Here is a 27,276-nt window from a genome sequence, read left to right as displayed (position 1 = left end):
AAGAAGATCTTCAGAAAAGTGCGCTCCATTCTCCTTGGATTAGCAATCTTCTGATTGCAAACCAAGTAATTCTTCTTGTGTCTATTTCCTTTTTATTAGTCTCTTTATTTTTAGTTACAAGTGTTCTTATCTGCCAGCACGCCGAGAAAGGGTTGATTTGTTTTTGTAGGCACCACCTCCTCTCTCGCCTTGTGGTCTCTAAAGGACCATCATGATACTGTGAGCGAGATACCAGAAGGATCAACTACCGGATCAAGCAAAGCTACCAATGGTCGGATCAAGCATCGTTCCACCAAAATTCGAGGGAGACTTTGTACACTGGAAACGTCGTATGGAGGTATTCCTGAAAACAGACTTTGAGATTCATTTAATAATAAAATATGATTTTGTATCTCCTACAAATCAAAATAGAGAGAAAAAAGAAGAGAGTCTGATCAAGAAAGAGCAAAATGATCTTGAGTTGCACAACCCAGTGAGTATCACTACGGTGTACCGTCAAGAAGTCAACCAGACGGAGCTACCCCGCCAAAGAACTCTAGAAGATTCCTCGAACTCCATTAAGGCACATCCGGCCAAGCTTGTAAGAAGAGACATACTTCGTGAACAAATTGACGAATATTCATCCGGAAAGAGGAGAAGGTAGCCAATTTACACATGAAGGTAAAAGAACTAATCACCGACTCGAAAACCCGTGAACGGTAACCAACCGACATGATACACACACTCAATGTCTTCCTAGAACTCAGAATGGACCTTAACAATTCTGACGCTACTATATCTGAAAGGACCTCGAGGTAAGTAGCCTGTAGGAACTCTTTTCCACTTTAGAATTACATGAAACCAGATGTGCAGGGACAACAAAAGAATCAAGCTAGATTATGATGCTAAATGCAACCAAGAAGGATGAACTTGAGACAGACTCAGAAGAAGATCAAGAAGTTTATATGGTAAGGAATTTCAGAAAATTCTTTAGATCTAATAAATTTAAAGAAATGCAGAATAAGAAAAATCCAAGAAATAGAAGAAAGGTTCGATGCTACCAGTGTCAAAAGGAAGGACACTTAAAAGAGGACTGCCCAAAACTCAAGAAGGAAAAAGGCAAGATGCCCAAGAAACACAAGACTCTAACTGCTACTTGGGACGACAGCTCATCATCAGAGTCAGAAATAAAAGAGTATGCCGGACTAGCACTGATAGTGAGTTATGAAGGGAAAAGTACATCATAAGCCAACATCGATGAAGGGGGAGAGTTAGACTTCAAGTCTGATATGGTAAGTGAGGTATGCCTCTTACCTCCTGATTAACTTTACTATGGTATTAAGTCTATGGCAAAATCTATGTACAAATTAAAATATAAAAATAATAAATTTAAAAATAAAAACTTAAAATAAAAACAATTTTAGCAAAATCATGTCTGATAGAAAATTTTGATAAAGTAAGACTTGAAAATGATAAATTAAAAGAAGAAATAGAAAACTTGAAAAATTCTGCTTGTTCAAATATTTATGCTTTTAGAAACTATAAAGGATTAAACTGATATTACAAGTTTCACAAAAGTTAGATCAGAAAAATATCAAAAGCTTATATACCTAGAAAATACCTGATTAACCCTAAAGGAAGAACCTATATTGGGTTCCAAAAACTTGTTTAAATTGAAAATGAAATTAGACTTAAGGCTTTCAGGTAGAAAATTGAATATTTGAATTCATTAAAAGACTTTGTTTATAAGTGGTTGATGATCCAATAACCAAGAAGGCCTAGTGCCTCGCCACATTCTAGAAGTCAATTTCTAAATTAAATATTTAATTGATAAATTGATAAACATAAAAATTAATTGCCTTCAATCTTTATCAATGGTTTAACATTTGTTAAAAATTTATTCTAAATTTTTTTTTTACTTCACTTAGAAAACTTTTTCAAACTTAACTCAGCAAATTTTTTTATATAGCAGACTTCATTTAAATTATTTTTGTTATTTTTTTTAATCCGTTGCACAAACATTTTATTTTTAACTTAGAAATTTTTCTGCTTGATATTTTTCTCACTTAGATTTTTTTTAACACTTAAAACTTTCTAATTTATTGTAATTTTTTTTTAACCTTAGACTTATTATGAAGCTCCATTTTTTATATGATCAAAGGAGGAGAAGGATATTAAGTTTAGGGGGAGGTATAATCTTATTTTTAAACTGAAAAATCTATTTGCACTTATTTGCAAAATTAATTGTCTTTATATTGCATTTTTTTGCATTGTTTACCCTAGCTTAACTTGGGTTGCTCACATAAAAAAAGGAAAGATTGTTGGAATCCTAAGGTTGTTTTGATATGATCAAACAAGTTAAATTAGGTCATGTTTGGTTTAACCCTTATGTCTAAGCGTGCAGTAGCTTAGGAGCACAGGAAGTCGATCGGAAGACGCGGCTAGCGAGAAGGATGACATGGGGAGAGAGCCGACGGGCTCGGTGTGTCTGAGGGACGAGGTGCCACGAAAGAGTACGCCAATGGACGAGAAGAACGTACGCGACATTCGAGGGACGAGAAACTGGGGAGGAAGGCTGCTCGAGGAGAAGGCCGAAACTTGGGTTCGGATGAGCCCTATTCCGGATGGCCGAGATCACCCAAGCTAGCGGAGCTAGAGCGGAAGATCCGGACCGAGACGAGCAGAACCGGAGTAGAGGAATTGGACAGCAAAAAGTCAATCCTTGTTGACTTTTGTGGTCCGGGCGCTCGGAGCCTATAGAGTTCGGGCACCCGGAACCCAAATGTTCTCACAAGTGACGTGGACGCTGACCGACGCATCGGGGATAGAATTCTATCCCTCTCTAAGCGCCCGAAACCCTTTCAGGCGCCCGGAACAGTGCTATAAATATAGCGCTGTTTTCAACAGTTTAGACAACAACTTGTAATTCAATTTCTTCTATTTTATTTTTGTTTGTGAGCTGTGAACGTTGTAAGAGGCTACTCCGTCCGAATGAGATCTTCAAAAAAGTGCGCTTCATTCTCCTTAGATTAGCAATCTTCTGATTGCAAATCAAGTAATTCTTATTGTGTATATTTCCTTTTTATTAGTCTCTTTATTTGTAGTTACAAGTGTTCTTATTCAAACTATAAGTCGAGAAAGAGTTGATTTGTTTTTGTAGGGCAATTCACCCCTCCCCTCTTGCCTGCATCCAAATGGACCAACACCTCCACGGTCTCCTTCCATTGTAGTTAAAAGTTGAAAACGAAAGTACGTAGAAATGAAGACTTAGAGTCGAAAACGTGTACAGAATGTGAAATTGAGAATGAGAGTTGAGAAGATGTGTGTGGAAATGATGAAATAAACTCTCTATTTTCAGAGTTTGGATATTAACAGATACAAAATCATAGTCATTGATTAAAAAATGTCAAATGATATTAACCGTTGAAAAAAGTGCCAAAAAATTCATCCCCCCCCCCCCAAAACAGCTAGGAACAACCGATAATTCCAACGACTGGGAACTACCAATTCCAATAGATACATATTAAAAAGAAAAATTGGAACCGACGGTTCATCGATTTTTCGGGCCTGGAGCTCAGCCGATTACGGTTTGGCCAGGTGACCCGGGTCAAAGGGCAACTGACCCATTGACCCTATTACAGGCTTGGGCCGGGTCAAGGCCGAACCTGCAGGTCTACTTTAATCTTGATTGCACCACTTCTACCTCACCATCCATCGGCAAGTAGCCTACTGATATGTTTGTATAAGTCATTACTCAGTTTGACCTCCTCCCGGTGATTGAACCCTTTTACTTATTGTTTTGGGTAACATCCACACATGAGACGCAACTCTCATTCTCATTACACCAACTACTGTCTAAACCTGAGAACTTTACGATATATAGCATGAAACATCATTTATGTTGCAAGACATGATCGATGATTCATTCTTATTTATAATGTAAGTGGTTGCACCACAACTTCCTTCCAATTAAGATATACATCATGGGAGCATTAACCCTATTCTTGTTTGAGATCACGATCTAGTGAGTTGGCGTAGAGTAGCTGTCATATATGGAGAAGGTTGCAAATGACCCGGTGGTGAGGAGAACTTCCAAAGTCCCTACAAACACTTAGCCAAAGGTTAGAATTTGTGTCGAGGTTGGACTCAGCATGACCACTCCAAAGCTCAAGTTAGCACTAAGGCTGGAGAAGGGAAGAAGATTGTAGAGAAGAAAAGTTTGAATGTCTATGTGTGCATACCTGCAGGAGAGGGAGTGGGCAACTCTTTAAAAGTCTTTGAATGTGCACGTCTCTCCGGAATGTCTGCTTCCATTCACCACATGTTCTGAAATGTATACTTCCATTACACATGTTCTTTAGGATATACGCTTCATTTTTCCATGTCTTCCATGAAAAATGGCCCCACGAATGAAACAGTTTGGTCGCTTCATTATCCACATAGTTCCTACGTTTTCGACGGGCCACGTAGGGTGTGAGCCTAAGCGGAGGAGAATGACGAGGTGAGGTCAAGTCGGAGATGATTTAGAGGAGTCAGGTAACACCATGTCAAGGGAGCCCTGGGTGACTTAGCTAAAGGAGCCGAGTGGTTCGAGTTAGAGGAGTCTAGTGGACCAATCCCGAAGAGTCAGATGGACTAATCCTAAAGAGTCGAATAAACCGAGTCAAAAGAGTCGAATACACTAAGTCAAAAGAGTCGAATGGACCAATTCTAAGGAGTCGGATGGATAGAGTCGAAGGAGTCTGGTGGATCGATCTCGAGGAGTCGGATGGACCGAGTTAGAGGAGTCTGGTGGAACAATCCTGAGGAGTTGGATGGACTGAGTCGGAGGAGTCTGGTGGACCAAGTTGGAGGAGTCGGATGGACAGATTCCAAGGAGTTGGATGGACCAAATCAGAGGAGTCTGGTGGACCGATCTTGAGAAGTCAAATGGATCAATCATGAAAATCAGATGGACCGAGTTGAAGGAGTCTGGTGGACCAATCTCGAGAAGTCAAAGGAGTTTGGTGGACCGCTTTAACCTTCATGCTTGCTTGTCTTTTGACTAGTCAACTTGACTTCTGATCGGGCACTGTCACATATAGACTTCCCTATCCACCACATCAAACCCTAAGCCCTAAAGCTAGCCTTTGTCTAAATGAAACAAACATTTTTCGAGTGACGAGATTAGGAGAGTATCTGTGTCGAGTCTTCATTAAGCTAAGAAGATCGGTGCATTGGATGGAGTTAGAGTAGATTGAATGGGAGAGAATATATGGAGTGGCACGGATATAATTGGTTAAACTTACAATAGTAACTCTCAAGTGAAAATCTAAGTTGGGAAGCATTAGAATTCAACAAAGTTGGGAAGCATTAGAATTCAACAAGTAACGAAGAAGAAAAAAAAAAGGAAAGATCAAAAGGAAGAATAATGAATTATTTTGGACAGGTAAGTTTTCTGTGATTTATAACAGACGACAAATTTGATATGAAAGTGTAGCGTAGATTTGAGACGTTCAAAAAGAATGAGAAAATTTTGGTTAAAACAAAGTTAAAATTATTAGATATATTTTATAATTAACCTAAATATCTGAACATTGTTTTGGTGAAAGATAAAAAAAAAAAGCAAAAGCATAAAGCTCCCGCGGTACGGGTCACATAGAAGAATTTATTGTACACAGTCTTATCCTATTTTTTACAAAAGAGTATTTTCAGAATTCGAACCCGTGATCTTTTGATCATACAATAACAACTTTATCATTGCGCAAAAGTTCCCCTTCAAAATTCTTTTTCATGAAATAAATTATTCAATATATAAAATAAGGTATCAACAGTCGAGCCAAGCTGGGTTTAACTGCATTTAAACTTATTTATTTTCTTATCAAACTTGTTATTAAAAATCTTATCGAGCATTTTTATTGAATTGGTGTTGTTGCCTTTATATATATATATATATATATATATATATATATATATATATAGAGTTTTGTTAAAATGCGGACCTTGGCATGCGGATTCGTCCCCAACCACAGAATTTGATTTTTTTTTAATATTTTGTTTATTTTTTAAATACAACTTCTTCTTTGTTTTTTCTCTTCGTTCTCGCCAAAACGAATGTGCTCACCGCGCCTCCTCGCGCGCCCGCCACCCGCCCTGCCCACCGGCCATCTGCCCACCACCGGCGGCCTCCGACCGCCTGGACCCACCCACACTATAGGCCAAGGGGTGAACCCGTCGGGGATCACGGCCGGACTCCAGACGCTATCGCGACTGGACGCTCGCGACTGGACGCGATCGTGCTAGATTCCGGCGAGATCACAGCCGGAATCCGGTGCGGCCGCAATCGCGACCGGAATCCGGCTACGATCGCGTCGGAATCCGCCTGCGACCGCGTCGGAATCCGGCTGCGATCGCGCGCCAAATTCCGGTCGCGATCGTGTCCGAAATCTGGCGTGATCGCGGTCGGATTCCGGACGCGTCACGACCGAACGCGAGGCTGCCGGGCCAGCAGCGGGGGCGGTCGGTCGGCGACGGGGCGCGAGGCCAGCTGCGAGGCTGTCGGTCGGCGACGGGGCGCGAGGAGGCACGAGGGTGGAGCCGCGGTGAGCTTCGGTTGCAAGAACGAAGGAAAGAGAAAAAATTTCATTAAAAAGCGGTATTAAAAAAAATGACATGGAGCTTAGTCTGTAGCAATCCGTAAAATAAGGTCCGTAGCATAACAACATTGTATATATACATATATGTAATGAGTTTTATGGATATCAAACGTCAAATTCATTTACAAGTCTAATAAAAAGTATAATAACAATCACAATTGCTTTGCTTGTTCTTACACACCCTGGATCTTTGTCTCCACTTTTGAGTTGTAATTCTTTTGACAATTTACTCAATTACACCCAACCTTTTTTCAATATCCAAATTATACATCCTATTACGCTGACTAATTTTAAGAATAACCAATCTAAACCATGATCCATCAATCAAATATTTTTCAGATCAACCCGCTCATTAAAATAAATTCATGGTACACCCTACGTTTTTTAGTTTCCAACTCAAGCAACAATTTTCCAAATTTTCTCCACCATTTGCTTTCCTTCGACTATCATTTTGCGGTCAGGCCCTACCTTGATTTTTCTTTCACCTGGCTGCAATTTCACAGTTGAGTAATTTGTGGCCGACCTCGATTTTGCGGTAATACCTTTTGAAGGTCGACAATTGAATCCAACAACTAGTAAGTACTTTCTATTCAGTTTGATTTCTATGTCTTTTCTAGACAAAGTTATAGCATGCAAGGTCTATATATCCTCGCTATAACAATTCCTCCATAGTCGTCATTAAATTAAATGACCAGTAATAGCCAAAAGATTGAAGCTGCCATATGTGAAATAGCGGCTTAAATAATTCTAAGTCTCTCTTGAAGTTGCAGGTATCTCTTAATCCTCTCCTAAATACCTAGCTAGGTGTATGTGTTTCATAAAAGGACCAATGCATCTTTTGTTTTTTGATTTCTCTACTACTGTCCATTGCCCCTATTGAGTTAAGTATTGAAAAAGCCTTGTCGAAATAACTTTTGATAGCCCTTTTTTTTAGGAGAAATCATTCAAACAAATATTAATCTAATCAGCATGTAGCCTTTTTCATCACTTGATTTGGATATTCCATTCCCTAAACTATTAATAAAAGGAGGGCAATTGCTGTCACAAAAAAAGTCATACATTATCATACTCTTTTACATAACATAACATAAAAGAAGAGTCTTTAGATAAAGAAACACTTGAAAACAATCAGGTGATAGTCTGCAGCCAGAGTGGGCTTGCTTAACAATTGAAAGATTAAACATGATTGAAAAAGAAAATATGGAAAACAAAATAATTTTCCATTGCCTTTATCAATCACAAATAAATGAGTGTAAGTACACACAATCCCACAAATTAGGAACATTTGTGATGAAAAGAATATCGTTTCTACATCAAAATGCGCACCATAGCAAGACCAACTGCCGATATTGAAACAAGGGTACCAATGCAATACTTTATAACATCGTATTTGGCAGCCTCTAATTGTGCTCTCAGTGCATGAATTTCCTAATACACAATAACAATAACATTAAATCGTCATTACTGTCGAATAAAAGAGTTGGAAGAAAACTATATCAAAACACTTTGAATTATATGGTTTACCCGGTCAAGTTTGTTAGTCAAGTCACTATTTTCTGCAGCTTGCTTAGCTAGTTCATCACGCATACGCCTAATTAATTAGGAAAAAGAATTGTTAAAAAGGCAAATACACAAATATAATCTAGTACATTATGGACTAAATGTAATTATGTAAGGCTACAGATTAGTGTACAGTTTGTTTACACTACAAGGAAAATAAAACTGATTTAAAATATAACTCCAAAAAAGGGATGAGCATCATTAATTCAATGCCCGCGCAATGATACAACAATACTCAAGTTGGAACTCATCAAAACTCTGCACTAAGTTAAAAGGTTATTCATAGAAAATATACATTAATTTATAATCAACATATACTTGGTGCTAAAGTTAATTATTTCTAAAGTAAATCAACAAATTTTAAAATGATACCAACAACTTACTAGTCAAAGCTGGATACCGTCTTTCTTTAATAAATACAAAAGAAAGAAAACTTAGTTTATAAAAAAAAAAAGTAACACCAAAAAAAGAAATTTTATTACCCTCTTTCAAGATTTAAATCCAAACGTTGTCCAGCAGTGACTTTGTCAACTTCATATCTGCTCAAGATAATCCATAATTAAACTAAATCACAAGAGAACTCGAAATTTTGGTACAATTGCATTATGAATGTTAAAAACTTAAATGTAAATCACACACTTGAGCTCCCTGCGCAGGTTCTCAATATCCCCTCGAAGTTTTTCAGTCTCTCGTTGCAATAATGCAAAATGATGCTCCTGCAATCAAAAAGATAAACTTACAAGTGAACAATAAGACAATAGACTTTGAACCATCTGCTCAGAAAATGATAAATTGAAGGGTTCATTTATTGATTTATTTATTTTTTCAATAACTTTACCAATGCCATAAAAACATCAATAATAAAATAATTTGATTAAATGATACCATATTTACCAATTTACATTTGAATGAAAAAAAAAGATTTACTAATATTGTATAGAGCGCATGCAGGGTTTAGAATTGACCAAAAGACACACTATACTTTGGTAATTACCAAATGACACACTTATTTGTCTGCTATTCCGAAACTACCCCTCTTGCCAACCTCGCTTTTCGGACCCAAATTCTAATTTGAAAGTTATTTCTGTGGTTCGGATGCACATCACCTCATCATGTGTCTCATCCTCTCTCTTTGCTGTGTGACATTGATCTTTGTCCATACCTCTTCCTGCTCTTATAAATACAACCCCATTAGGAACCTCTTCCTACTTACCATACCTCTTTTGCAGTTTGGTAGGATTGCAATAGAGTAAGTAGAAAGCGGGACTATTGTCGTAAGACATTCAAGAGGCGACTTCGAAGGACAACTGCATTGAAAAACATCGGCATTGAAGGACAAATTTTAAGCTGACTGAATTTAGTAGAAGAAGACAAATAAAGATTTAGTGATGTACATATCATATTTACTACTGTTTATAAAATTATTCTGTAATGTAAAAAAAAAACAGTGTCCACAAATCATATTTATGTTGTCCATCGATGTGTGGCCTGTGGGAAGATTTATGGAATAACACTAGCAATGTAGTGTCCTCCATTACTTATCTAGGGTTCTCTAGAGGTGCTCCACTGTAATGCTAAATTTGAGCTAGACCGTGGTCCAAGTATCCAGGATACTAGGCCCACGGGACCTAATATGGGATCATATCAGGCCCTTTGTAGTCCTGATATCCTGATACCAGGCCCACGTTGTTCGTTGATCAAAATCAATGTTTGACATCATATCTACCTTCTCCTTGCTCAACCCTTCCAAGCGGTTGCGAGTTTGCAGAAATTCAAATAGCTTAGGTCTATTAGTGGATTTCGATCAAAATTCACTAATGGACCTAGACAAGTCGGATTGCAAGTCCAATGGATTTCCGAGACTATAAGGAGTTCAACGGTGTTCTCCATTGCTTATTTAGGACACTCCGGAGGTAGTCTAATGTTACGATAAATTTCAACTAGAACGTGGACTTGATATGGGATCATATCAACCCACATTGGGCCTGATACAAGACAATATTAGACCTTTTGTAGTCTTGATATCCTAATACCAAGCCCACATTGTTCGTTGATCAAAACCAAGGTTTGACACCATACCTATCTTCTCTTTACTCAACCCTTCCTAACAGTTGCGAGTTAAGGGCTGTAAATGAACCAAGCGTTCGTGAACAAGCTTGGTGTTCGGCTTGGTAAGAGCTTGTTTATGTTCGTTCAATATACATAGGATTAATTAAACAAACAAGCTTGAACAGCTTGTTAAGCTAAACAAATAAGCTTGAACACATATGTGTTCAGCTCGTTAATGTTCGTGAACAACGTTCGTGAACAATATTCGTGAACAACGTTCGTGAACAATGTTCACGAACCATATTTATTAATAAAACTCTTTTCAATATCCTAAATAAATAATTAAATAAAATAAAATAAATAAATAAATTTAAATTATTAATTTTAATAACCAATCAAACAATTAAAAGTTTCAAACAATCAAACAAGCTTGAGTTGAGAGCTTGATAACATCTAAACGAACCAAGCTCAAGCCAAGCTCAAACCAAGCTCAAGTCAAGCTCGAACCAAGCTCAAGCCAAGCTTGAATTGAGAGCTTGATAACATCTAAACGAACCAAGCTCAAGTCAAGCTTCAAACAAGCTCAAGCTCATAAAAAATAAACCAGGTTCATTTTAAACTCGGCTCGGCTCGGCTCGGTTAACTTATCAAACAAGCTTGAACACCCCAAAGCTCGGCTCGGCTCGGCTCGTTTACAGCCCTCGCCGAGTTTACAGAAATCCAAATAGCCTAAGTTCATTAGTAGATTTCGGTTAAAATCCATTGATAGATCTAGACAGGTCTGATTGCACCCATTTAAAGTTCGGCGGATTTAAAGGAGTCCAACGGTGTCCTCAATTATTTATTTAGGGCTCTCTGGAGGTGCTCCAATGTTACGATAAGTTTCAGCTAGAACATGTACCAGATATGGGATAATATCATGCCTAAGCTTGGTATGGGACCATATCAGACCCTTTGTAGTCCTAATATCCCAAAATCAGGCCCACGTTATTTGTTGATCAAAATCAAGGTGTGACACCATATTTACCATCTCCTCGCTCTTCCTAGCGGTTGCGAGTTTGTAGAAATCAAATAGCCTATGTCTATCAGTGGATTTCAGTCATCAATTATGAAAATCTAGTATAGGTACATCATATCTATCGTTGCTTGCTTTTTGAATTACAACATCACTGATTCTGACATTGTAGCTTTGCTAACTTTGTTTGTAATTTATTTTTCAAGGATGATCATATTGCCAAAGAAATTCTCTTTGATATATGGAATACACTTGATGCAAATTCAGCTATGTGATAGGGAGCTATTGTAGTAAAGTATCCAGAACTAATATTTCATCTTCTTCTGAGAATTCTGGTATGAGGAACACAAATAGACATACAAGGAATTTGACCTTCCATCTAAATAAAAAAGCAAATAACCTAAAAGATAAGGTTTTGAATCTTTATACAATACTTGTTGAATACTGTGAGCCTACTTAGAGTGAGGAGGAAGAGCATTATATTCAAAAGAAGTACAATGAAATACAGATGTACAAGAAATTTTTGTTGATGATATGTAGATTGAACAAAATGTATCCCCAAAAATAAGAGTTCCTAATAGCTGATGATCCATATATTCTGAATTCTCAATTACTACAAAGGTCAATTAGAGAGGCAACAAATGAGCATAAATTTTTTGGTAGATAGATTTTTCCGTCTCGATAAGAGTTCAAAAATACAATTGTAAAGTATGTCATGGTTAAATATATAAGATATAACTCAGTTGTCACCCGGATAAATAAAGTTAAAGCAGTTTGCTTCAATCAACCATGTCCATGGAAAATAGTTGGGCAGGGATACGGAGTTCACTGTTACGAAATATGTAAAAAAACATTAATGTCGCATCATTAGGGAAAGTGCAGATCATCAAACATGCTTTTTTTCAATTGTAACATCTTTTATTAAAGAGCAATTTGTTTTTAACAATCAGTATAAACCAAGTATTATTATATCAAATATAAAAGCTAAGTTTGATGTGAACATATCAAACATAGCCTGGGAGAAAGCGATGAAGGTCGTTAGAGATTATGATTAGGCATATAGAGATCTTCCACTATATCTGTGTGAGTTGAGTCAAGATCCTCAAACTTATGTGGCACTGTCCTCCCAGTTGCCTTGGAAACCCCTAAAGTTGAATGTGGATCTACATGAGATTGGTTTTGGATCATACAAAGAGATTCTTTGTTGTCGGTGTATAGTTAATGAACACAGTATCAAATAGATATCGTGACATTATACCAACAATTAGGAAAGTCTACCTTGATCGCTCATCACACTTTCTATTACTACCACATGTTTTACAACATGATAACATAGACTAGTGGCAGGTCAACTCTAGGCTTGTTTTGGGCAGCAACACGAGCAAACACAATACTCCAGTATGATCTCATAATACAGTCCATGCTTGAAAATCATTCAGATGCCCATAAGTGGCTTTATAACATTGCCCCAAAAAGATGGGTAATGCACACTATAGTGGGAGAAGGTACAAAATGCTAACCACTAATTGTGTAAAGAGTTTAAATGCTTTGTTCAAGTATACACGTGAACTTCCCATAAACAGGTTAATTGATAATACATGCTTAATAATTCTTTAACAGTAGGGAGGAATCTCAAAATGGTATGGTACTTTGACAGCTCATGCTACCAAAGAAAAGGATTTAAGGAGAGAAAAAACTAGACTATATAAAGTTCACCTCTACTCTTAGTCTAAAATGGAAGTAGAGGCACGGGGTGTTTCATACATTGTTGATTTGGAAAGAAAATATTGTAAATGTAAGGAGTTTCAAAATTTAGGATTGTCTTACTCACGTACTATTACCGTAACATAGATACATTCCCATATTATGAGCATTATTTTCATTTACAAAATTGGAATGCCACTTACATGGATCAAATTTACCCTTGTCGAAGCAAGAAATTTTGGAAATAACATTATAGTTCTATGTCTTTGTAGCCTTGTGCAACCCGATAGATGAAAGAAGACACAAATCGAGTCGAAACATAACGGAAAGGTAAAAATCAAATGCAACCGCCGCAAATGGGCAATAATCGAAGGTCTTATAGAATGTCACAGCCCCTGGTTCTTGACTTACTAGTATATGCATGCAGGAATATTATACTTGATTTATATATTTTGTAAACAGAAAGAGTGGATCTATATATTTTATATGTAGTACATCCATAGTGTTGTAAGAAAAACATTTGTGTAGAGTGTTGTTATTTTTATATATTTGTATATAGTATTGGTTGTTTAATACACGATGTTATCTATGATATGAGAAGTGAATATACTGAATGGTCAGAGGAATAACAACATGATTGCCAAAATAAAAATCAGAATGTCCAAATTGACATGGTGGTGCTGATTAGTGAAAAGCGGCAATGTAAATCAATCCCAACAAGCTAGAAAAAGATTATCTTGTTTCAAACTTTGTGCCAAATGACACCATATTGCTCTAAACTAATACTCCATACCATATCTACGTTCTGCAGACTAAACCCTTCATAACAATTGCGTTTTTTCAAAAATCCAAATAGACTAGGTCGAACCATAGATTTCAACTCTACAAGTGTGCTTGAAAATTTCAAATAGGCTTGTTCTAAGTTATGACTTTAAAAATTGAGTGTTGGTGTTCTTGTACATGTAAACTATGTGTTGTTCTTTGAAATCCATCAGCTGCACTGTTTGTGTCAATAGGCACGACACAAGAACTTCATCGATAGTGGTTAGAACCAAGGTTTGACGCTAATCTACCATCTCCTTGCTCAACTTTTCTTAGTGATTTCAAGTTTGTGAAAATCTAAGTAGCCTAGGTCCATTAGTGGATTTTAGTCAAAATCCATTGATGGACTTAGACATGTCCGATTGCACCCAATTCAAGTCCTGCGGGTTTCTGGTATTACAATAATTACAACAGTGCCCAACATTACTTATTTAGGCATCTCCGAAGGTGCTCTAATATTACGATAAGTTTCCACAAGAATATGGGCTGATACCAAGCCTCATTGATCAAAACTAAGATTTGCCACCATATCTACTTTCTCCTCGCTCAACCTTTCATTGCTTATTTAGGGCTTTCCAAAAGTGTTCTAATGTTACAATAAGTTTTAGCTAGAATCTGAGCTTGATATTAAGCCTAAGGTGACACCATATTTATGTTCTTTTCACTCAACCATTCCTAGTGATTGCAAGTTTGCAAAAATCCAACAGTACCCTCTATTGCTTATTTAGGGCTCTCCGGAGGTGCTCCAGTCTTATGCAACATTTCAACTAGAAATTGGTTGTAGGCCCACTAATTAACCAGGCCTACGATGTCACAGTGCAAATGGTGCTGGTTAATTAGTGGGCCTGGTAAGCTGAAATGTTGCATAAGTTTAGAGCACCTCCGGAGAGCCTTAAAGCGGAGAGGCTTACATATGCAATAGAGAGCACCGTTGAATTTATGCAAACTTGCAATCACTATGAAGGGTTGAGCAAATATAGTGTCATCTTGGGCCTGATATGATATAATATCAGACTCACATTCTAGATAAAACTTATCGTAACATTGGAAAACCTTTGGAGATCCCTAAATAAGCAATGAAGGGTTGAACGAGGAGAAGATAGATATAGTGGCAAACCTTGATTTTGATTAAAGAACAATGTGGGCCTGGTATCGGGATATCAGGACTACAAAGGGCTTGATATGATCCCATGTTAGGCCCAAGCCTGATATTATCCATATTAAGCCCACATTCTAGCTGAAACTTATCGTAACATTGGAGCATTTCCGGAGAGCCCTAAATAAGCAATAGAGGACACCGTTGGAGTCCTTACCATACCAAGTAATCCAGACATATCTAGGTCCATCAGTGAATTTTGACCAAAATCCATTAATGGACCTAAGATATTTGGATTTCTACAAACTTGCAATCACTAGGAAAGATTGAGCGAGGAGAAGATAGATATGATGCTAAACTTTGGTTCTAACTACTGTCAATGAAGTTCTTATGCCGTGCTAGTTGGCACGAAGTGCAGCTAATGGATTTCAATGACCAGCACACCTTGTACAATTTAAATTTACAAGCACAACAATATTTAATTTTTAAAATCATAACTTAGAACAAGCCTATTTGAAATTTCCATGCAGTAGAGTTGAAACCTACAGTTGGACTTATCTTATTTGGATTTCTGAAAAATCATAACCGCTAGGAAGGGTTGTACATTGACGCTGGGATTGGTTTACATTGACGCTTTTCTCTAATAAGCACCACCGTACCAATTTGGTCATTATGATTTCTATTTGGTTGGGTAATTATATTGTTATTCATGTGACCATTCAGTATACATGTCTCGTATCATAAATAACACCGTGTATTAAACAGCCAATACTATATACAAAGATATAAAAATAGCAACACTCTACACAACTATTTTTCTGATAACACAATGTTTGTACTACATACAAAATATATAAATCAAGTATAATATTCCTGCATACATATACCAATAAGTCAAGAACTAGGAGTCGACGATATTCTACAAGACTTTTGATTATGACCTAATTGTTTGCAGCGATAGCATTTGATTTTTATCTTCCCATTATGTTTTAACTCGATCTGTCTTTTTTTTCCTACCGGGCTATACAAGGCTATGGGAACATAGAGCTATAATATTGTTTACACCACTAGGCTAAAATTCGTTGCTTCGATAAGGATAAATATGATCCATGCAAGTGATATTCCAATTTTATGAATGAAAATAATGCTCACAATATAGAAGTATATCCATGTTTCGGTGAATGATGACGACAATAGCATGTGAGCAAGGCAACCCTGAATTTTGAAACTCCACACATTTATAATATTTTCTTTCTAAATCAACAATGTATGAAGCACTCCGTGTCATTACTTCCATTTTAGACTGAGTAGTAGTGGACTTTATATGGTTTAGCTTTTTCTCTCCTGAATCCATTTCTTTGGTAGCATGAGGTGTCAAAGCACCATACCATTTTGAGACTTCCTCTCTATGATTAAAAAATCATTAAGCATGTGTTATCAATTAACCTATTTATGGGAAGTTCACGTGTTTGCTTGAACAAAATATTTAAACTCTCTACACAATTAATGGTTAGCATTGTGTACCTTCTCCTACTAAAATATGCATTAGCCCATCTTTTAGAGTCAATGTTCTGAAACCACTTATGGACATCTGAGTGTTTTTCAAGCATGGATCATACTATGGTATTGTGTTTATTTGTGCTGCTGCTCAAAATAAGCTTAAAGCTAACCTACCATCTGTATCTATTACCATACTGCAAGACATGCGGTAGCAACATAAAGCATGATGGGCGATCGAGTACACTCTTAATTGTCGATATAATACTGTGATGTATATCTGATACTATGCTCATTGGCTGCGCATTAATAGCAATGAATCTTTTCGTATGATCCCAAAATCACTCTTATGCAGACCCATATTTAATTTAAGCGATTCCAAAGGCAACTGGGAGAACATATGTAGGGATCTAGTGCGCTAAACACACGAAAAGTGCAGCGGAAAAACAACTAGATCCTCTCCAGAAGATCCATGCGAAGGAGTAAAATACATATACTAAGTTTGATGAAATTTATACCTTTGTTGCGTGCCCTTCATTATCCCGGCAGCAATTTTTCTTTGGATGCAAATCTCAGCGTGATCAAGTGGTTGCGCCTCTATGGTATCTATATGAACACATCCTTCGTTCGTCACACGAACTAAGCCTTCGGAGAAGAACCAACTTTGTGGTGCTAGCCACACAAGGTGATTCGGCCAAGAAGGAAGAAGAGGAAGAAGAAGGGAAGATCAAGAGTCACACTTTTCATCTCTAATAAAAAATCTAATTAAAAACCTATTTATATTCATCCAATGAATACCAAGGGTTTTTGTCTCTTTGTATTTCTATTATTGAGTTGGATTATTATATTGGATTAACCATTAATCCAATAACCCAATGAGTCTAATCCATTAATCTAATAATCCAATGAGTCTAACCCATTAATAAAATGTGTCTAATTTGGATTAAACTCAATCCAATGAGTGCTCAATCCAATGAGTGGATTCATTTGAGTCTAACTTAATGAGTAACCTAAAAAGCTTAATCATCTCATAATTGGCTCTTATTGAAGGGGTGCCTTGGTGCAAAAGTAAAGTTGTTGTCATCTGACCAAAAAGTCACGAGTTCGAATCCTAGAAACAACCTCTTGCAAAAAGCAGGGTAAGACTGCGTACAATGGATCCTTCCCCGGGACCCCGCATGGCGGGAGCTTCGTGCACCGGGCTGCCCTTTTATCTCATAATTGGCTCTTAAGGCTAATACCAACAATCTCCCACTAGCACTAGTGTCAATCACCACAAAGATGACACCAACAATTTGGATTAACCCATTAATTTTAAGATCCTCAGTATTTTAGTCAAACTAAAATACCCATTTCCAAACCAACATGTTCTTTGTGTGTGACCCAATAGACTCTCGTAACGTTGACAATGTATCTAAAACCATTTTAGATATATAAATAATGAGTGACATCTAGCAATGCATCATTACTACCCGAGTGACGAGAAAGTCGAGATCCGACCTAACCTGACTATTATCTTGTATGACTCAGTCCCTTTATCTTTGATATCTAGATTGATCATGAGACATAGACTGTGTCATCGTCTTATCAATCTTTGAGTTTCTTGATCTATAAGTAGACACATTCAGATAAATAAGCTCAATATCTCATATTGACTTATTTGAGCATGGTCATGCATTCTTGTGTCCTACTAATCAAGGGGCATATTGCTTCCATCATATGGAAGGGATAGATCCCATCTACATCACTCACATCCCTTCGCATAACTCATTGCAAATCTAGTGATCGACTTTATAGTCCACCCTGTTATAGGTGACGTTTGACGATACCAAAGTACACAACTCTTTATGTAGGAAACTGTAGTGACTTCAGGTCTAAGGACTATTCATACCAATAGTCACATGAGAATGCTTATGACACTCATATAACGATCCATAAAATATTTTCATGACGAGTCATTCAGTATATATTCTTTAATATATATACTCATGTACTAACCTGATTTCTCATATCCATGACTTGTGAGATTAAGTCATCCATTGACCTACATGTTAGTCTCAGCGCATTAATATTAATATTATCCTTATATATTAATGCTTGACTAGGAATAGTTAAGAGTAGTATTCTATGTATATCTACAATATCTCACTATTAATTCAATCAATTGATATGCTGTAGACTAGAACGTACTACCTTAGGACATTTTATACTTCTTCATTCAACACTGAACTGAAATAAATATAATAACAACTTTGTTTTTTATTAATAAAATAAAATATGATACAATATGTCCTAAGTCAATCAACTCTTCATTGACTCTTAGAGCTTACACTAACAATCTCTTTATGTCACTAGTGTCAATCACTGAAATATCTAATATCCATTGACCTAGTATAACTATCATGCTAGTCTCACATCTTAATCTCAGATTAAGTCAATATTAGCAATGTATTGACCGATGCTCATATTGACCGATACTGACTAGTCTCACATTAAGTCTCACATGCTAATATCCATTGACCTACATGACTGATGCTATCCAGTGACCTTCACCTGGATATGACAGGTACCTGCTAGTCATGCTTAACGCATACGAGACATATGGGCGAGTACAAAGCATGACATACATGATAGACTCTATAGCAGATACATAAGGAATCTGATCCATGAGGTCTATTTCTTCCTTAGAAGAGGGGTATTGAATTTTGGAAACTCGCACCATGTGACATTGGTAGGAATCCCTTCTTGGAATGCTGCATGGAAAAACCGTTAAGTACCTTGTCAATATATGTACTCTGACTTAGTCCAAGCAATCGCTTAGATCTATCTCTATAAATCTTGATGCCTAAAATGTAGGCTGTTTCGCCTAAGTCCTTCATTGAGAAATAATTCCCAAGCCAAGTTTTTACTAACTGAAGAGTAGGGATATCATTTTCAATGAGAAATATCTCATCTACATGCAATATGAAAAAGATGACGGTGCTCCCACTAACCCTCTTGTAGCTACAAGGTTCATCTTAATTCTTGATGAAACCAAACATTCTGATTGCATCATCGAATCGAAGATTCCAGCTTCTAGAAGCTTGCTTTAATCCATAAATGAATTATTGCAACTTACATACCTTTCCAGCCTGCTCTGGATCTATAAAACCCTCAGGTTGTGTTATATACACATCCTCGAGTAGATTCCCATTAAGAAATATGGTTTTGACATTCATTTGTCCTATCTTATAATCATAGTAAGCTGCAATAGCAAGCATGATTCGAATGGACATTAGCATCGCAACTGGTGAAAAAGTTTCATCATAGTCTATACTATGAATCTGCTTGAATCTTTTAGCCACCAATCTACCTTTATAAGTATGCATATGACTATCCATGTCAGTCTTCACCTTGAAGACCCACTTACACCCTTTCAGGTGGATCAACCAAAGTCCATACTTGGTTAGTGTACATGGATTCCATTTTAGATCTCATGACTTCTAGCCATTTCTCAGAATTTGGGCCCTGTACAGCTTCCTGATAAGATGTAGGCTCGTTGAGACCAACAAACACTACATCACCATGGTCAGACAAGAAAAAAAATATCTCTCAGGTTGACGATGTGTCCTATCAGATTTGCGTAGAGATTGTACTACTTGAACAGGTTGTTGCTCCATAACTTTTTGCAGTGTAACAAAATCATGATCCACAATATCTTGTGGTGCCTGTTTAATTTCCATCAAGGCTTCAATGCTAGATTGTGTATCTAAATTTCTTCACGATCGACTTTACTTCCACTAGATTTTCTAGAAATAAACTCCCTTTCTAAAAAACACCATTTCTGGCAACAAATACTTTATCTGGGATTATAAAAGTAATATCCCTTTGTTTCCTTAGGATATCCTATAAAATAACACTTGTCCAATTTGGGGCATAATTTATCATAGACTTGTCGTCAAACGTAAGTCTCACAACCCCAAATCTTCATGAAAGATATTTTGGAACTCTTCCCGGTCCATATCGTATATAGTGTCTTTATGACGACCTTAGATGGAATGCGGTTAAGTGTGAAAGCAGCAATCTCTAGAGCATGTCCCTAGAAAGAAGTAGGAAGATCGATTTGACTCATCATCGATCGTACCATATCTAATAACGTATGATTTCTCCTTTCTGATACACCATTCCATTGTGGTGTTCCAGGTGGAGAGATGATCTCACACCCAACGAGATGTTCATGAAACTCTTGGCTAAGGTATTCCCCACCTTGATTTGATCAAAGCATCTTAATACGCTTACCAAGTTAGTTTTGTACTTCATTTTTGAATTTTTTGAACTTTTCAAAAGATTCTGACTTATGTCTCATTAGATACACATAACCGTATCTATTAAAATCATCAGTAAATGTAATGAAGTAATGATAGCCTCTTTTAGCTGCTATTCTGAAAGGGCCGCATACATCAGTATGTACAAGTCCTTATAAGTCATTAGCTCTTTCACCGTGTCCACTAAATGGAGTCTTTGTTATCTTGCCTTGAAGATAAGATTCACATACCTTATATGATTCAAAATCAAATGAGTCCAAAAGTTCATCCTTATGAAGTTGGGATATGTGACTCTTATTTATGTGACGTGACAATGCCAGAGATATGTTTGGTTCAAATTATTAAACTCGAACCGTTAGTATTTATGTTATAGATTGGGTTGTCAAAGTCTAAAACATGGAGTCCATTCACAAGATGTGCACTACAATAAAACATTTCATTGAAATAAACAGAACAACATTTGTCCTTTATTACAATGAAAAACCTTTCTTGTTCAAGCAAGAAACAAAAATAATATTCTTAGTTAAGGCAGACACATAACAACACTCTTTAAGTTCTAAAATAAACCCAGTGGGCAAAGATAAGGAATATGTTCCTACAACTACAGCAACAACTCTTGTGCCATTACATACTTATAGGTCCACTGCACCCTTTGTTAATGATCTACTATTTCTCAACCTCTACACATTAGTACGAATATGAGATGCACACTCGATATCTAATACCCATGAAGAAGAAATAGATAGATTAACTTCTATAACATGTATACCTGAGGCAGAAGCCTCACTTTTCTTCCTTTTCAGCTTCTAGGTGCAACTTACAATTCCTCTTCCGGTGTTCGGTCTCACCATAGTAGAAGCAAGTTCCTTCCTTAATAACTCCACCTTTGGATTTCAATGCATGAGTCTTGCTCTTGCCTTTGGCTTGTGTCCTATCCTTATTTTTAGACTTCTATTTGCCTTTGTCCTTTTGCACAATTAAAATAGTACTTGGTTTTGCCTTCTCAAGGTTGAGTTCAGCAGTTCTCAACATGCTCAACATCTCAGACAATTGTTTGTCAATTTCATTCATGTTATAATTTATGACAAATTGACTATAGCTCTCGGGCAACGACTATAGAATTAAGTCAATGGCCAATTCTTTGCCTAGTGGAAATCCCAACCTTTGTAGATTCTCCACATACCCGATCATTTTGAGCACATAAGGCCCTACGGGACTTCTTGCATTCTGCATTGAAATAGAGCCTTGAAGATCTCAAATCTCTCATGCCTTGCTTGTCCTTGATATAGTTGTCTAAGATATTCAACTATATCATAAGCATCCATGTTCTCATGTTGCTTCTGATGCTGGCGAACATAAGGCATGATACATCTAATGCATTATCATGATGCTTCTTATAAGCATCCCTATCAGCACTATTTTCAAGTTTCGGTACCAATCTAGGAAGTTAGCTTCATTGAGCTTGTCCTTATCAAGGACAGATCTAGTGAGAGTGTATTCGACGTACTAGACGACATAGTAATCTACAACAATAAAATGTAGAAATAAGTATCATATTTAGATCATTTAATTAGACCTTTAATTAAATAATTCTCTCACTGAATTCTAAAGCTTGGTAGTAGCAAGTCACTACTAGCTCTAAACCCAAAAGTAAAGACATTCAAATGAGACAAGATCCACTTTATACCTCATCTTTAGCGTAGACGATGGGCGCATGGTCTCTTTGGCGTAATGGTATTCTCAGGAACTGACGACCTGGGGTTTACCCCGCCATATGCCTATGACCTGTGTACCTGTATGAACCTCCCTCCATATCCGTGGGGCCAGCACTAGGGGGCCGCTAAGGTAGCGGATCTACCTTGAGTTAGCTTTGGCTAATCGCCCAAGACTTGTATAAATTAGGTAGACAACGTATACCAATTGAACAAGATCCATATTATACCTCATCTTGAATTAGCTTTGGCTAATCGTCCAAGACTTAGTAGAACTTAGGTAGACAATGTTTACCAATTACATCCTATGTAACTTTTGTATCTTTAGGTGAACAAGACTATTTGTTCGGTTGCCCATCTTATGAAGTCCATAGTATAACTCATCTTGAGTTAACTTTGGCTAATCGCCCAAGACTAGTATAATTGAAATTACATCGTATGGATTATGCCTCTAAGTTCTCAATCTAATTGAAGTAACTTAGTTAAGTCACACCCAAAGTTCAATAGTCGAACATCACAATTGTCCTGTCACACTCTACCAAGATAAACACTTTGCTTTGGCAAAAAATGATCGAGATAGTAGTGAGTAGCGAACTTTGGTAAGCATATGAAAATGACCTAATTACGATAGCTACACATGCATCATATACATTTATGGCATATGATAGCATACATCAACATATACCCTAATTAAATGTGACACGGTTATGACCCCATAAACTACGATCTTCTCAAGCCAATGAGAAGATCGAAAGGTCAACCTAGGTCCAGCGTTGCCGGAGAGTTAACGCAACGACGAAGAAACAATAAAATAAATTAATAGAAACAAAAAATAACAACTTACCTGAAGCACGCCGCGATGAGAGAAGACGAAGAATCTGTGATGAAAGAAGACGAAGCACCTCGACAAATCCGATTTAGTATTAAAAACCTAAAATACCTAGGCCCGCCGAGTCTGCCGAAGCCTGCGATGGCCGCCGAAGCCCATCGAGGATCGCTTAGGCGGCCCAACCGCCCAAGTCTTCCACCTGGCTGGTTTCTGGCGCGGCCTGCCGCCACACAACGCCTAGGCGGCCGCCTAGGGCGATATTTTGAACACTGGGTTTGTGTGAGCTCAACTCTAGAAGGCCGGAGGATCACCTAAGCGACTGGAGAAGACGCCGGACCGTCAGCACATGGCCGACCGATCCGGGCGCCCAGACCAGTTAGCCCAAGTGCTCGGATTGTCCATACCATTGGTCGGAGCCCGAACTAGACGGTACGGGCGCCCTGACCACCAAGGTGCCTAACAGTGCCTCGTCACAGTGTCATTGCTGTGGATCACCTTCGGGTCCACGTCAGCAACGGTTTGCGCGCCCAGACATGGTCCAGGCACTCAAACATCGAAAAATTTGATCTCCAAGCTATTGCGAAGCCGTTGCGTGGAGATAAAGTTTGCCTCGTTGGATGCCTGGAGAGGGTCCAGGTGCCCGAAAATACCACGTCAGCAAACGGCTAGTTTCGACAAACGGGTTATAAATAGAGTTCTAGCCTTCTTCATTTCACAACAACACTTGTACTTTGAATTATTCTTTTCTGTTTTTATTGTTCTGTGCTTTCAACGTTTATAAGAGGCTTCTCTACCTATGGCAAAAGGAGATTTTTAGTACACTTTATTTGTTTTGGATTAACAACCTCTCCAGTTGTAACCTAAAATCAAATAGCCTCTTTTCATTTCTATGCAATTTATTTCTATTTTTCTAACCGGTGTTTATTAGTTAAAGTCGAAAGTTGTGAGAAGGATGTATTTGTAATTTTAGACAATTCACCCCCTCTTGTCGGCTGCACCGGGACCAACAACTATTGCTAATAGTGCGCTTAATATTGATTAGGAAATTAAATTTTTGAGAAATCAAACACTTATACTCAAGTGCCCCACTATCCTATACCTTGAATCAATGCAATCCCAGATTTATTGTGACAATCAATCAAGAATATTTCCTTTATAGAAAGCTAGTACCTTTATTAGGTAACATTATTTATGTCAAATAAGAGGTATCATTTTTTTACTTTTATATAATACAATGTATTAAATGAGTTTATTCATGGTTTAAAATCCCAAACTGTATCGAAGTTTAGGTTTATGACCGAATGATATAGTTCGTTGTATCGTGCCAATATGGTTTCGATATTTTTTAAATATAAATATATTAATTAAAAATAAAAAAATAAATCTACATATTAAAAATTTAAAAAAAATAAAAAAAATTATTTTTTTTAAAAGGAAAATATGAGATTATTGCGTCTATATATAGTAAATAAATAATATATGAAATTAATGGGATAATTTTATTAGACTTTGATAAAGCCGATTTAGATTATCATATATATATATATATATATACATATATATATGAGTTGATTGAAATTGTTAGCCTAAGTTCCAATTTATTTTTTTTTCTTCTTTTTTTGTCAACATGCGAGTGTCCTTACTGCGACCCACAAGCTTATAGGCCCGTTGCGACCAACAAAGTCCCTTTCGTGACCCGTATTGGTCATGGTGGCCTTCACACCCTAGCGAAGGGCTTACGCGGGGTGCGACACCCTCTGTGTTCCCCGGGGAGGGTCGCCACGAAGTCGTGGCATCCTCTACCACCTCGTAGCACCCTTGCGATCGTGGTACCAGTATGTACTGATACTGACCAATGCCCAAACAATGAATACTGCCTGTTTCAAGCTACACGGCTTGGTTTTTCAACCCATGAGTTTATTAGAAAAAAATAAATCAACTAGTTGAATAATTAACTCAGAAAATAATGAGATGTATAATTTATACATTCTACCAATTTCCTATTCTCTAGCAATATTTATGACCCATATACTAGATTCCTTGCTTGTTGAACTAGTTGATCTGATTCAGTTTTAAAAACATAGATTTCATATAGTATTTAGTTCCTATTGAGTAGATGAAATGAACTTTGTGATTTGCTAGATTTAAGCAAATTATTACAAACATTGGTTAGTTAATCATAAGAACACATACTCTTAAATTCTTTCTTGTGTCCAATGGTCTTACACTCCCATCCAACTAAACTTACATTCATGGAGAGGGAGTAAACTGAGGGAAAAAAACATTTTCTTTGTCAATCAAACACAATGGGCTGCTAAGTTGGCCTCAGATAATATTGTCTACCTCAACTATTAAACATGCAAGTTTCAATTTTGATCGTTTAACTAAAAACACATAACTACAATGACATATAGTTGCAGTACCAGACTAAAATCTTTTTTATCAACAAAAAGGAAACTAATTTATGCCAACACGCTAACTTGTGATCTACCCTACCCATGCCAACCAACAAAATTACATATGAAAACACTGAATGTACCTCTAATCATTATCAGTCAATAGTACTAGCCCAAATTTACTTAATAACCAGTTATGCTCCATGAATCAACTAATATTAATGTAATAATAGTAACTAGTATGGTTTCAACAATTCGTTGGGAGCAAACATATCTAAATATATTACCTGTGTGCTCTTCATTTCAGACTTGAATTTTGATAAATTAGATTCTTGAACCATCTCAATCTATATATATACCAAATAAATTATCAGTTTTTACAAACAAAGTCATAATAAACCGTAAAAAATCTAAATAATAGGTCACAAACCTTATCCATCTCAGACTTTGACATAAAAGACTGTGCCACATTTTCTAAACTATCATTCAAAACTTCTGTAATAGTTGAAGTGATAGCTTCTGCTTGTTTAGTTGGCAACCCTTGTGCCTCCAATCTTCTAACCTGCAAAACAAAAGAAACAAAAAAAAAAAATCAAACATTTACCGCGCAAACAGACTAAGAATCACTAAATAAATATAAAATCATACCAAAGCCAGAGTGTCTACAAGGTAAGCCCGATTTCCATTAGTTTTAACGAGCTGTGAAGAAAAATGCCGCAATAAAAGAGTATGATCGGGGAAATGTAAATCCACGGATGCTTGCATAGGCCTCATCAAAGACCAACAACGGAATCCTAAATCAGTGCTTCCTCTCCTAAGTGACGCGGGTAACATAGGGTTAGACGGAATAATTTAACGTTAAAAAAAAGTAGGGATTCCCCTAATCCCTCCTTGGCCGGTGGCGCAGACAAATCTAATCCGGGGAAGTCACAGGGCGTGCTTTGCTAGCCTCGATGGGGAGATCCGGTGGCGGCGACGATATTGAGGGATGGAATCGTGCTCTCTGCTCAGGGCGAGGTTGCGCGTCGCAAATGGAAGGCGATGGTCGGATTCGCGCAAGGTAGAAAAAATGGAACTGTGATTTCAATTCAAACCATCCTAATAAAAGGACTCGGCTGAACCGTCGGTTCGGGATGTAAAAGTTCATTTACATATCCGCACGCTGCACCTACCTACGCGCGACCTCCACCATCCAATCAAATAAGGCAATCTTTGAAATACAATATGGGTAATAACGTGGGGTGATTTTGGTGAATACCAGTAAATGTTAATTTTATTTTAGATGTTGAAGTCTGACTTTTGCTTTTCACAATTAGAGGAGAAGATAGCTTTCGAACTTCCCCCACTTCTCCTTCTTGCACGAGTTACTCAAAGATTTGGATCTACCCATCCATTCTGAATTTTCACTCTCTCAATCGGAGAACGGAGAAAGGGAAAGATTTAGCAGTTGGAGGGGGGAAAAGGTGGGGCGGAAACACGATTTAGGGCATGGCGGTCGTGGCGATACATCAGTTCGCGCAGTGCATCACCTGCCACGCATGGAGTCCTGATCGATCCAGTAATTATTCATTCATGCTCCGTTTAGGAATACATTCATTTCCTTTCATTCTAGATTTCATCTTCCGGGAGATCCGGGAATAGCCTCCCATCACGGGAGCGTCTGCTATAGCATTAGTTT

At 37.4% G+C, this 27,276-nt stretch overlaps 2 protein-coding genes across 2 annotated transcripts in view; one reads left to right on the top strand and one right to left on the bottom strand.

The window, feature by feature from the left end:
* Nucleotides 1-7,702: 7,702 nt before the first annotated feature.
* LOC122038387 (protein FMP32, mitochondrial-like) lies at nucleotides 7,703-26,682 on the bottom strand. Its single transcript, XM_042598116.1, has 7 exons — nucleotides 26,247-26,682; nucleotides 26,029-26,160; nucleotides 25,886-25,945; nucleotides 8,814-8,890; nucleotides 8,657-8,713; nucleotides 8,139-8,205; nucleotides 7,703-8,042 (listed from the first exon to the last, which is right to left on the bottom strand). Exons 1-7 carry the CDS (start codon nucleotides 26,430-26,432, stop codon nucleotides 7,923-7,925), a joined length of 699 nt encoding a protein of 232 aa, XP_042454050.1. The 5' UTR covers nucleotides 26,433-26,682; the 3' UTR covers nucleotides 7,703-7,922.
* A 206-nt stretch (nucleotides 26,683-26,888) lies between these two features.
* Nucleotides 26,889-27,276, top strand: part of LOC122038386 (actin-related protein 2/3 complex subunit 1A-like) — a 28,748-nt gene continuing 28,360 nt past the window's right edge. Inside the window, exon 1 of the mRNA XM_042598115.1 lies at nucleotides 26,889-27,156. Within this exon, the coding sequence (XP_042454049.1) occupies nucleotides 27,087-27,156 (70 nt within the window). The 5' untranslated portion in view covers nucleotides 26,889-27,086. The remainder of the gene's footprint in view (nucleotides 27,157-27,276) is intronic.

The sequence above is a fragment of the Zingiber officinale genome, chromosome 1A (assembly GCF_018446385.1).
Source record: "Zingiber officinale cultivar Zhangliang chromosome 1A, Zo_v1.1, whole genome shotgun sequence".
Taxonomy (NCBI): domain Eukaryota; kingdom Viridiplantae; phylum Streptophyta; class Magnoliopsida; order Zingiberales; family Zingiberaceae; genus Zingiber; species Zingiber officinale.
The sequence above is the reverse complement of the archived record's forward strand: the minus strand, read 5'-3'. Positions and strand labels throughout refer to the sequence as shown.

Excerpts from the sequence above, each read along its gene's own strand:
- LOC122038387 (XM_042598116.1), bottom strand. The coding sequence starts at position 26,432 with ATGTTACCCGCGTCACTTAGGAGAGGAAGCACTGATTTAGGATTCCGT. Across the intron at positions 25,946-26,028 it reads CAAAGTCTGAGATGGATAAG|ATTGAGATGGTTCAAGAATC; the intron begins GTTTGTGACCTA and ends GTATATATATAG. Across the intron at positions 8,206-8,656 it reads GATTTAAATCTTGAAAGAGG|GCGTATGCGTGATGAACTAG; the intron begins GTAATAAAATTT and ends CTAATTAATTAG.